This window comes from Primulina eburnea, chromosome 2 (assembly GCF_022965805.1).
Source record: "Primulina eburnea isolate SZY01 chromosome 2, ASM2296580v1, whole genome shotgun sequence".
NCBI classification, from domain to species: Eukaryota; Viridiplantae; Streptophyta; class Magnoliopsida; order Lamiales; family Gesneriaceae; genus Primulina; species Primulina eburnea.
In genome coordinates, this window is record NC_133102.1 from 41795477 (window position 1) to 41808494 (window position 13018).

At 33.8% G+C, this 13018-nt stretch overlaps 1 protein-coding gene across 1 annotated transcript; it reads left to right on the forward strand.

Moving 5' to 3' along the window:
- Positions 1-4495: 4495 nt before the first annotated feature.
- Positions 4496-7155, forward strand: LOC140824719 (tetraspanin-18-like). The gene is made up of 6 exons (XM_073186265.1): positions 4496-4802; positions 5126-5225; positions 5864-5944; positions 6019-6123; positions 6434-6622; positions 6766-7155. The coding sequence occupies exons 1-6, from the start codon at positions 4585-4587 to the stop codon at positions 6835-6837; spliced, it is 765 nt and encodes a 254-aa protein (XP_073042366.1). The 5' UTR covers positions 4496-4584; the 3' UTR covers positions 6838-7155.
- Positions 7156-13018: the final 5863 nt, after the last annotated feature.

Sequence of the window (13018 nt, forward strand, 5' to 3'; positions counted from 1 at the left end):
ATTAATTCATCAATTCGATGTTTTTGGTAAAATAATCCTTAAACTTGATATTTTGGTTAAAATAACTCAACTTTGATTGTTTCGGTTCGGTAGAGTATTTAAATCCTTGTAGATCGAAGTGATAAATTTGGAATATTTTAGATTTTAATAGTGAACGGAAGAATTATCAACTTATTTTTATTATTTTTAGATTGAGAAGATTCAAGTAGTTCGTCGTTAAAGTCAGTATATGTATGTTACAAATTGATAACATATGATAATAAATCATAAATTATGTTATACTCGTATTAAAGTTGTTTATGTGATTTAAATGCCACGTTGACTTATATGTTTGTTTATGTAACATATGACATGATATTATGACATACATGTTGAGTCTACCATTCTTGTTACCCATTGTCGTGTTGTATTGTATTTTTGACACACATGGTTGTTATTTCGGAATCAATTGTTGGCTTTTGAGCTTAGTTATCTCTGAGACCGAAAATATGATTGTATTCTTGATATATTTTCAGTTTGATATACTCTTGAAATCTTGACATCATACGTTATTCGTTATTGTACCTTCTTGATGTATCGTTATCAGCTGTATGGAGGGCGAGTCGTGAGTGTTTGATTGGATAAAGCACGACATATCTCGTATACTTGGCAGGACGGTTTAGTTGCATGATGATGTAGCTCCCATGTACTTTGTTGTTCGAGTAGTACTCTTTTTGTTATTGTACCGTTTATTAGCTCCTACTGCTATATCGTTATTGAACCTTGTTTTATGCATTACACATTTTATTTTATATATGTTTGTGCATGAATTGTGTATATTGTTAATATTACTGAACTGTTTCATACCAGAATTCTAACCTCAGTTGTTTAATGAGGGCTACTATGGCAGCTATTTGGGCACCATGGTAGGCTACCCAATTAGTTTTGCAGCAACATACGGAGGATCCATCAGTGAAGCTCATGATTGAGTTTGGACCGTGTTGGTTAGTGGTTTTGGAGTCTCCCAACTATATAATATATTGGAGTCTTATTTAGTTTATGTCATATTTTATTATCTAGAGAGATGTCCTCAGTATCTGTATTATTATTTGGAGTTATTCTTGTTTGTTTGGATTTAGTTTATGATGTGTTGAGTCTTGCCGGCTTTATTTGAAGGGTTGTTTGTGGATTGTTGGTTGTGCCTATTGCCTATTCGGCACATGCATCTGAATACTTATGAATACAACAGCGTCGTCTGAGTCATTTTTATTTTTATAGGTATTTTAAATTTTTAATATGTCCTATTTATTGGGAGTTTATGCCGAAATTTTTATAAGCATAAGGTCCATTTTAAATTGTTTTTAAAAACTATTTTTAGCTACATATTTAAACTAGATACATTTTTGTTTGATAACTAATCTTATTTAGAATAATTTGGCCTCAAAAGATTTTTATGTATTTTTCTAAGGAGTGGGTCTCATGTGAGACCGTCTCACGGATCTTAATCTGTGAGACGGGTCAACCCTACAGATATTCACAATAAAAAATAGTATTCTTAGCATAAAAAGTAATACTTTTTCATAGATAACCCAAATAAGAGGTCAGTCTCACAAATACGACCCGTGAGACCGTCTCACACAAGTTTATACTTTTTCTAAGAAAATAACTATATTATTATCTTAAATACATGATATGCCTATATTAACTAATTTGGATCATCACGAAATATTTTATAAACAAAAAATATATAAAAGATTACAAAATATATAATCTTCATTTAGTTATAAAATAAGTAGGTTGTCTCGATTCATATTTATAATGCAAAATATTATGGTGACATAAAAAGTAATATTTTCATGTGTCAGGTTTGATCGGAGATTTATATCGCAAAATTGACCCGTGAGACATTCTTATAGAAACTTTTGTGTTAAAAAATATGATAAAAATCTTTTTAGTAAATTTCTTTTATATATGACTAACATATCCCAATAATATTTTCTTTTATCTATACTTTGAATTTGTTTTTTTAAAAAAAAAACATATTACCACAAGCATAAAATATTATTGTAAAAAAATAATTTCTAAATATTTCAAGCAAATATTATTTTACATTAAAAATATAATTTAATATGTATGCACGTATATTGTTCAAAATTACATTGATAATAAAATAATATTTATGAGTATGAATTTAGGGGTGGTATATCGTACCGTACCAAAAATTTCGGTATAAGAAAATTTATACCGATACCATACCGAAAATTTCGGTAAATATAACTAGCATATTGATTATACCGAAATTGTACGGTATACCGAGATTTCTGTACGGTATCAAACCAGCTGCAACTTCATTAAATGTTCTTCAGTAACTATTTAATGTTCTATTTGCTTGTACAACTTTGAATCTCGTTCTTTTGAATAGTTTTTGTTGAGCATTAATTGTAGTAACTGTTAACTCCATCAGAGCTTGTAAGATGTTTAAGCAATCTTTCTATTCTGGGATAGTGACGTAAATGTAGATCTTTATCGGGACTGGTGCAGGACATGGTTGACTTGTAGCGGTGCAAAACCATTGAATATCTTGAGCCAGTCAGAGAATATCTTTCATTAAGTGAACAACAAATGACTCTTTAATGAAACGGTTTGAAGACTTTGAATAGCCGGTTGAAAATCTTCTAACAGTTGAAACTTCTTCAAGCTGTAGGCGGTTGAGCTCCAAGCGGTTTCGAAGTTTCCATGTTATATAAAATAAATTGCGGCCGTTTTTCTGAAACATTTAGGTGTTGTTTTGATTTTGTCAATCACCAAAACTTTAGGATGATAATAATTTCTTAACAATAGTCTTTACACAAAGATGTAAAGGATTGTGCTTGTAGTCTTGACATAAGAGACGTTAAATATTATGAGGATATCGAGCATGCTAGGAGTTTCAATTAGGCAATTGATAAGTTTTAATTTGAAATCATGAGTTTGTAAAGGTGTTGTATAAATCAAATTATTCTAATAACAAATTATTAGGTGGAAGAATGAGAGATATATGAATTATTAATCTCCGAACATTCACAGACAAATTCATATCCATTTATTCATTTTATATAATCATTGCTACTATTTTTAAGATACATTGTTAAAGCATTTTATGTATTTTTCAAAAAATATTATCGAAAGTTTATTGAGATCTTCAAAACAACACAAAAACTCATAATCGTTTTATGAAACACTTTTATGAGATTTCATAGCCGATCCAATCCATTAAAGAAATTGTTTTATGGCAAAAGTTTTATTTTTCAGTCTAGATGTGAATCAAATCAAATCGTCTACGTATGTAGATCTGTGAGACCGTCTCACAAGAGAGCTGTCATCAAAATAAAATATTAAAACCAAAAAAACATTGCAAATAATTCGTAAAATACAAATATAAAGATAATTAATTGGAGGAGAAAATCTATAAGGGGAGGGAGCCGTGAAAGGTATTAAAAATAATTAGGAATATAAATATAAAACAGATCTTCATGTGCATTATTCAGATTCATTGATAAATATGTGGAAATTGAAATTACGGGGACAAATGTTGAAATTTTCTGAAGATGAATATTTCATAGGAGTGGGAAACCAATTCATCAAAATTTATTGTAATTTTTATCAATTGGGATTAAAAAAAAGAAAGATAAAATTGTTGGATTCAGAATTGAAAAAAAGGATAAGAAAATATAGTGTTTGTGAAAAAATTGAGTCGTTTGTGATGCTGATATACTAAAATTTTTATTTTTCTAGTTTAAGTGTATTTTAAAAAATTTAAAATTATAAATATAATTTAATATATTTTTTTAAAAATAGTTAATACAAGAGTCGAGTACCCGATTATTTCATATTCGGATATAAAAATATAAAACTTCAATAGTCCGACCCGTGCCCTCAACAAAAGTATAAAGTTCATCATTTATAAATAGACAAAAACTAGTGTGAGACAGTCTCACATGTCGTATTTTGTGAGACAGAGATCTTATTTGGATAATCAATGAAAAAATATTATTTTTTACGTCAAGAGTATTACTTTTTATTGTGAATATCGGTAAGTTTGATCCATCTCACGGATAAAGATTCGTGAGACCGTCTTACAAAAGACCTACTCTTATAAGTATTTCGAATATTTAGTTGAATCAAATCAAAATGTTAATGTGTATATAGTTGATAAGATTTTTAAAGTGTCGGATGATTTATTTTCTGAATAATAAGTATTCTTACTATATTATTAAATTTCAGACATTTAGAATAACTAGTTTTGATGTCATGGTCTGTTTTAATTAATATTATTTTTTATTGTTTATTTTGTTTATATTTATATGAGGATTAAAATATAATTATAATAAATAATGAAATACTGTAATGCAATTTTGATATATATATATATATATATATATATATATATATATATATATATATATATATATATATATATATATATATATATATATATATATAATCTTGATTACTCAAAGTCAAAACCAAATTTTTTTTTGGGTAGATTTCTAATTGGGTTCCTCAAAATCACTTTAATTTGAAATTTTTGTATCTCGTTAGAAGAAAAAATAAGAGAAATCAGATATGCGAACCCCATGTTGCCATACATTTCTGGCATTCATTCTCAAATTCTTGAATTTTTTGCAAACATTCATTGGTGTCTCGATGATAATATACTCAGGTTACATGCTTGATCAATGGCACCGCCACCACGGAGACGTTAGTTTCCCGCCCCCGCTGGCCGCCGTTTCATTTAACCACAATGTGTTGGGCCTTGATTTCCGGTTCCTCCCAGAGACATGGTACTGATGATTTGCTCATTTTCTTAATAGCGATGAATTTTCCTCCGTTGATCGTATCAAGTTATTGAGGTTTCTGATTCGATCTTGAAATGGGTTTTCATTTCTAGTTGATTTCGCTGTGTTTTTTTTTAGATTTATATTGTGAAATCGTCAAATCGGTACGATTTGTCTATTGAAGGCGGTGGAGATCAAGAATGAATGTGATCCTTCCAAAGAAAAATAAATTCGGATGTAGTTGCACAAAATTTTGGTTCGCTCATGAAAAATTTAAGTTTGTTTAGCTATTAGTCAATGGTTATCCATCTGTTTGATATAATGTGCAGGTTTGTATATGGATTTATGGGAGTTGGAATTTTGATTTGTTGCATTACTTGCATTGGCCACTTCGCAGCCGAAGCAATCAATGGCTGTTGTCTTTGCTTTGTATCCTTTTTTGCAGATCTTCCATGCACTATACATATAGACATGGACAAAACTAAGAAATTTTTTTGATCATTTTATATCTACAGATGTCCTTTGTGACATAATTCCATTTGATTTTTGGATATTTTTAACAGAAATCTAAGATTATTGAATGTGAAGCATGCCAAGAATGTCGTATGCATGATTTTTGCAGTTTCGTAGACCACGTTATTGGTAACTTTATTTGATAGAATCATGTGAAGGATTGAATGAATTGGAGAGATGGCGAGACTTCGAAGTTCTCATTATAAAAAAGATGGACCGGGTATTAGATTATGGATAGTTGGTGCTTTTAACAAAGAAAATATGAAGTTTTTATGGGAAGTATGTGGATTACAGATAAATATGAATGCTCCTTTGTCCTTATGAATGTTTGAGAGAAAGAGAGATTAAATTAAGTATGTTTTGGAGGTAAAGATAAAGCTGAGAAAAATTTCTTTACGTAATTGGAAATGGACGATGTTAAAAACGCTTTGCTTTTACGGATCCATTTTCTAAACCATGCTAGTTTTTTTGAGACGTGATACTGCATAACCTGAAGTTTGTGAGCTTTTCTGAACGTGTCATACCATATATCCTTGACTCCATAATCCTTCCAGTATGCTTTACTGAGTACAGTATTTGTTCTATTGGAAGTGAGTTTGGTGGCTTTTATTTCACTGGATCACCAGTGGCAGAAGGTAATCAACATCTTCACACTGATGCTTGTGTTCTTTTACCTTTTTGTTTTCCTTTAAAACCCAATTTTTTTCAGAAGCTTCCTTTCGACCCCACTGGAGAACTTGAAAGTGTATGTGCCTTCATCAAAAGCAACATGGATGTGTTTGAGTGGGTTGGCATTGCTGTTGTTGTAATACAGGCATGTTTTTGTCTATTTTGTTTCTATATGTTTGACATGTAAGATATATAAGTCCGCAGCAAAATTTGACTACTCGTTTATATCCAAATCCTCGGGATTGTAATACTTGTTATAGTTGAATCATTGTATGTTAGAATGCATGGACATTCTGTTATCTCTGATTGATTTTGATTCACATCTTGCTACTTTAAGAAAAGAGAAATACGTGGAAACAAAACTGTAGGTACCTGTCATAGACTACGCTTACCTTTTAGTCATATTCGATATACTTTGACTTCATATGAATGCATCTTTTTTTTTTCCTTTTTAGGTGCTGTCCATACTTTTTGCCATAATAATCAGATCAGTTTCAAGTCAGAGAGACGACGACGACGACATCGAGATAGATTATGACCGTAGGAGTAGAATAAGGGAACCTCTTTTACATTCATATTCAGGCAAAGCATCCGGGTCAACCAGAGGCGATTCTGATATATGGAGTTCGAGGATGAGAGAAAAGGTATATGTTTGATTTTTTCCTTTGCCATGATGATACTATGGAGTGTTTATTTTTGTTCATATACTTGTAAGTAATTCGCTTTTCTGTACTTTTAATTTATTTTTGGGTAAATATTTAAATTCTTAATGAACTTCTTGTTGCAGTATGGATTGCATGGTGGTGATGCAAAGCCTAGTTTACTTAACCACAACTCATCCACTGATTCGAGACAGTGAGTTGTTCTATGTTTGTCAAATAATGTAAGCATGTGTACCATTGTCACAAAAAGTATTCTTTTATTTATCTTGTGCTGAAAGTTACTATTTTGTTCTTGTTAGTATTCACACACACGAGGTTAATGTCCTGCATTAAATTTGAAAATTAGACGGATATTGTGGATTTCAGCTAAATTGAACGAGTGACTATTTGAGTATAGTAAAAATTATTAGATGTATAATCTCACATGTCAGAATTCTCATTGGGTAGTTGATTTTGGTGTTTTGTATCACGTTATTACTCATCGTGATGTGTTTTCTACCTACACCGATGGTGAGTTTGGTAATGCGAAGATGGATAATAATGCAAAGTGTAAAATTATAGGCACGAGTGGATGTCTAGATAATTACTGATGTCGGATGCCGATTGCATCTGATGAATGTGAGGAATGTTTTTGAAATTCGCCACTTTGGTGAAGCTAGATCACAGTATAGTATGGACAAAAAAAGATGTTTCATGTAAGAATTTGAAAGTTTTTGGATGCATGGCATTTGTGCACGTTCCCAAAGATGAAGGATCCAAACTTGTCAGTATAATGGGACAATGCATTTTTTTATTGGAGACAATCATTAAAAGTTGGAGTATAGATTTTGAGATCCAAGTCCAGAAGAATGTTGTAAAAGGAGAGGTGCAGTTTTCTTTGAAGATCGGACCATTGTAAATTTTGAAAAATCAGAGAAGCCAAATTCTAGCAATGAAGATCTAGTTGATTTGGGTATGGTTCGTCCATCTATTATACATGTTAGATATTCAGACAAGTGATCCTACTTTAACTAAGAATGAACCAGTTGATGAGAACCCAACAAAATTATCAGTTGAGCTCACTTAAGAACATCCACCCGAGACAAACATCCTTCCACTATATATTATGTCAGTATATGTGATACTCACTCATGATGGAGAACTAGAAAATTATCGAGAAGAAATTTATATGGAGCAACTCGAAGAGCATACTGAGAAAGAATTTATATGTGCTTAAGCAAACGTCAAGACCATAGTACAAAAAGTTTGATGCTTATATGAAACTAATGACACTATAGTAAGACTACTTCCAATCATTGTCGTAGAATTTACATTTTGTGATTCTCATGTTAATTATTGGCCGTGATGATTTAAAGATTGAGTAGATCAAGTGAGAGCTTAGTAAATCATTTGCCATGAAATATTTGGTTCGGCTAAGCAAATCCTCCACATGAAAATTATTTGCGACAAAAAGAAAAACAAGTTGTGGTGATCTCAAGAAAAATACATACAAAATGCTCTTGAGATATTTAACACGAGCAAGCCAAACTTGTTGTCTCTCCACTTGCAGGACTCTTTAAACTTAGTTATAAACAAAATCCACAAGTGAGAAAGATAAACATAGGATAAAGAATGTCTTATGCATCCGTATGGGTAGCTTGATGTATGTTTATGGTATGTACGAAGTCAAATATCGCCATGTAATTGGTGTTGTAAGTCGTGTTTTTTTAATCCTGGAAAATAACAATGGACAACAGTTAAATGTATTTTCAAGTATCTTAGAAGTATTTCCAGAATATGTGCTTTGAGAATGATAAATTTATGTTGGATGGTGCTGTTGGTTTGCACTTGAGAAAGTCTACGTTGAGGATCTTGATTACTTTTCCAGAAGAGTGATTTGATGACGATCTAAACTGCAAAAATGTTTTGCCATTTCGACTTAAAAGGCTTAATATATTGCAATACATAAGCTTGCCTTTAGTCTCATGGATGAAAAAGTTCCTACAGAAGTTGGGCCATGAGCAATAAAATATATATTAGATTGTGACCACCAAAGTGCAATTCATCTCAGTAAAAATTTCACTTTTCACTCACGGTCAAAGCATATAAACTTGAGATATCATTAGATTCGTGATGTATTGGAGTCTAAAATGAGACTAAAGACATTATCGAAAGAAAAACAATGCTACTTCTGCTGGTCTAACCTCTACGTCATTACCTGTTTCAACATTGTCTTTGAATGTTCATCATCTGCACCCTTCACCACTAGCATCTGGAAAGACGCCCAATCTATTGCCAAAGATTGCCCCTACATCCACTATCTCTATATCTATACCAATCTCTAATTTTCCCACTTTGGCCCCTTCCTCTACTTTAGTTTTGGCCAATGCAAGTGTACCTTCAGTAGCTAATCCTCCTAATGCAATGCCTGGGCCAGCAACCTTATCCTGGCAGACAATTTCTCAACCTGTAACAACTTTTCGTTACTGGGGCATCTGTTTCAGTTCCTGCAGAAACGATGCTGCCTCCACTTGTAATTCCTGGACAGCTGTTGCAATCTGGGCTAGCTAGTGTGTCTTCCCCTCAACTTCTTCAAACAACTCAGAAAGATGTGGAAGTAGTTCAAGTGTTACCAAAGTCATCATCTGGACCGCCAGCCCCAATTGTAACAGAAGCTCAGCCACCGATATCACCCTTACCAACAAACACTAGAAGTCATAAGGTTTTTATCTTTTACTTTATACACACACGGGCATGTTTTCATTACTTTTGAAATTATCAACAATTTCCTTCACTTTCATTTCTGATTTTGAATCCCCATTGGAGTTCAAATCAGAATCCTTAAAATCACAATTTACGTCAGTTTCCGCACACTCCTTAGAATCGGAATGAACATTATTTTCAATGGATTTTTCAATGGAAGCGTCGGTGGCTTTTGGTGGATCAAGAACAGCAAAAGAGGTCTCCATTTCCTTCAGTGCTGCGTCAACAGTCATTTCTGCCTGCCTCTACTACCTGTGCCAAAAGGATTCAAAATACAATTGATCCAGATTATTTCAGTGTAGTCAGCCCGGTAAGCCCCAGCCCTAGGCAGAGGATAAAATGTAAGGTCCCAAATTCGACAACTGTCATCACTGTATCAAGACGGATCTTTCCAGCGTGCTTATGTCCTCACTCACGCGCACACTGAGAAACTTCCCAGGGGTCACCCATCTCAAAATTACCCCAAGTTAAGCACACTTAACTTTGGAGTTCTTATGTGATTGGCTACCGAAAAGAAGATGCACCTTCTTGATATGAGTAGTACATATCAAATCTTTTAAGCCTTCCTCAACTGCACAGTCCCATACCTGAACAGTTTCGGAATCCATCTCCTTCCGGTGTAAGATCGGTTCATTCATGTTCCCTTCGCCTAGAAGCCTGCCAGGAGCCGCTCATTGTCCGTGCAACCTCATGGCACCGACGATCACCCCCCGCCCTCTTTGGCCCCGGGCCACACATGCCCACCAGCTTCCACTTGGTTCGTCCTCGAACCACACCGTACTATGAGAGGTCGGCTCTGATACCAATTGAAACAACCCACTCCCATGACATTTAAATTTAAAGAGAACATATGCGGAAGCCTTTCATTGTAAAGGGGAAAAAACAATTGTTATTTACATAAAAAGATTTTCAAACTTTTCACAAAATATCATCACCATATAACCAAAAATCACCACCAAAATGTGATACATTTTCTACAAAATACATGATACCCATGACTATCAATGTTCATCACCCCAAAAATAAGTAATACAATTCAAAGGTTTTCCCCTTATCATGCCATATGATTTCTCCTGCCTCGAACAATCCGTTTCATTCCTTCATTTTCACGAATAAAACCGGAGCTCCCCATGGCGATGAACTAGGTCAGATAAAACCTTTATCTAATAGCTCCTGCAATTGATTCTTCAATTCTTTCATCTCAATCGGAGCCATTCTATACGGAGCCTAAGAGATTGGAGATGTACCTGGAATTAAATCAATAACAAACTCCACCTTTCTATCAGGTGGTAATCCAGGTACATCATCAGCAAATACGTCAGGATAATCCTGAACCACATCAATATCATGTAATTGCATATTATTTTTCTTTCGCACATCCAATACTAAAGCAAGAAAACCAATACAACCTTTGTGCAACCACTTATTAGCTTGTAGACAAGAAATAATAGGAATACTCATGGAAGAGCCTAGACCAACAAATACATCACTATCATGGTCATCGGCTAAAAACTTCACAGTCTTGCCCACACAGTCAATCACCGCACGATAAGCAGTTAACCAATCCATACCCAATATAACATCAAATGCAACCATCGGAATAATAATAAGATCAGCAAATAATAATCTAGTACCCACTTGCACAGGATATGCCTTAAGAATACTAGTTGGACAAATTTCATCTCCAGAGGGCAACACAATATTGAAGTTTAATGGCATAAGAGTAGGTTCAACAGATAAAGAATGCACGAACACTTCAGACATAAAAGAGTGTGTCGCACCAGTATCAATTAATGTAGGTGCTTCCTTACCAGATATTAAAATATTACCTGATATCACTGAAGAATCAGGATTGGCACATTCTTTTGTCATTGTAAAAATTCTGCCTTGAACATTTTCTTTGTCTGAAGAGAGAGGGCACTTCTGTGTTGTATGCCCAATTTTTTGCATCGATAATAACGACCACTACCGATCAAACACTCACTTTTGCGTGGCTTGCCACACTTAAGGCATAATGGTCGCTCTGTATCTGAAGAAAGCAAAGAAAGCTTATTGCGTTGCTCCATCTTGCCTTTTCCTTTGTGGCCACATCGCACATTAGTACTTATCCCTTGCCCTCTAACTTGAAAAGCTTGCCTCCTTAACCGCCGTTCCTTCTCAATCTCTTGTTCGTCATGCTCGGCAAGTAAGGCGCTCTCAACGATGTCTTGATATGTGACCACCTTTGACATATGAACATCTCTTCGAATCTCTGGCTTCAAACCACGAAGGAAGTGTTCTCCCTTATCTATGTCGTTTTCAGCAATAAAAGAAACAAAAACACATCCTTCTTCGAACTTCAAAGTATACTCAGCGACACACATAGCTTGCTTCAATTCAAGAAATTCCTTCACCTTCTTGGCCTTGATCTCCTTTGAAAAATATTTAGCATAGAATAATTCCTTGAACTCGTCCCCCTTTAATTCTCGAACATTAACTGTAACTTTGTTGGCTTCCCACCAGATACGAGCCGCTTTGACCAACATAAATACAGCACAACTTACCTTATCCTAGTCGATAAACTTCAAGTAATCGAATATAGCCTCCAATGATTTGATCCATTCAAGAGCCACTAGTGGGTCAGGGCCACCAATGAAATCAAGAGGGTTCATACATCTGAAACGATCATATGCACCATCTGAACTTTCAGTTGTACCTTGGTCTCTTTTGCAACCACGACCCTGGGTCGAGGTTGTTCGCTTGAACAACCTGCAGCATGACATCTGCTGCATCTGGATTTATGGTGGCAACAAATGTATGGGTACACAAATTATATTTAGTGAACCACGGGAGATATATAAAATGATCAATGTGAAGTTTTAAGAGGTCAGGATTGACCCGTTTCGATAACACGATAAATGATGAATGGTAACAATTCAGTGAAATGATAGGAGGAAAAAAGGCAAAAGACTAAGGAGAAATGTGATTTGTACAAAGCCTGTGTCCATTAACAAATGCCTAAAAAACAACACTTCTTTTCTACATGAATTTTACTTAGAACAGTGTCAATATCTCTTTATATGTACACAAGAAAATATTTTTGAACACAAATAAGAGCAAATGACCAAAAAAAATTCATAATGATTGCAGATTTATGGTCTCAAATAGGATTCTTACGAATCAGTTTAATTTTCTAAAAAATACATAGCTACAAACTGGTAAGGCGTATTGTAACAGTCACCTTGGTATAAAAATTAAGAATCTTGATATGATCATTGCATGAACTAGATGATATAGTATAAAGCACTTACTGGTAAAAGAACATTTTGCTCTATTCTTGCAGTGCATGTGTAGGAAATCATAAATCACGATAATCTTAAAATCAATTCATAATAAAATAAACAATTAGTAAAGAAATGATAAGATGACATTCCATTCTAGTGTAAAGAATGTACCTCAACCACATCGGTCAACTGATTTTATCTTCATTGATTTGCTGGAGAAGAACAAAGATTTTGTGAACCTCTTAGAACAGACACATAGATCTCCATCATATCTACATTTTGACTTTTGAGGCATCTTCTAGCAGTGAAGAATAGAAGACCACCACAGAAGGATCCAGATAGACGCTAAATATTAATGAAATATAAGGAGTAC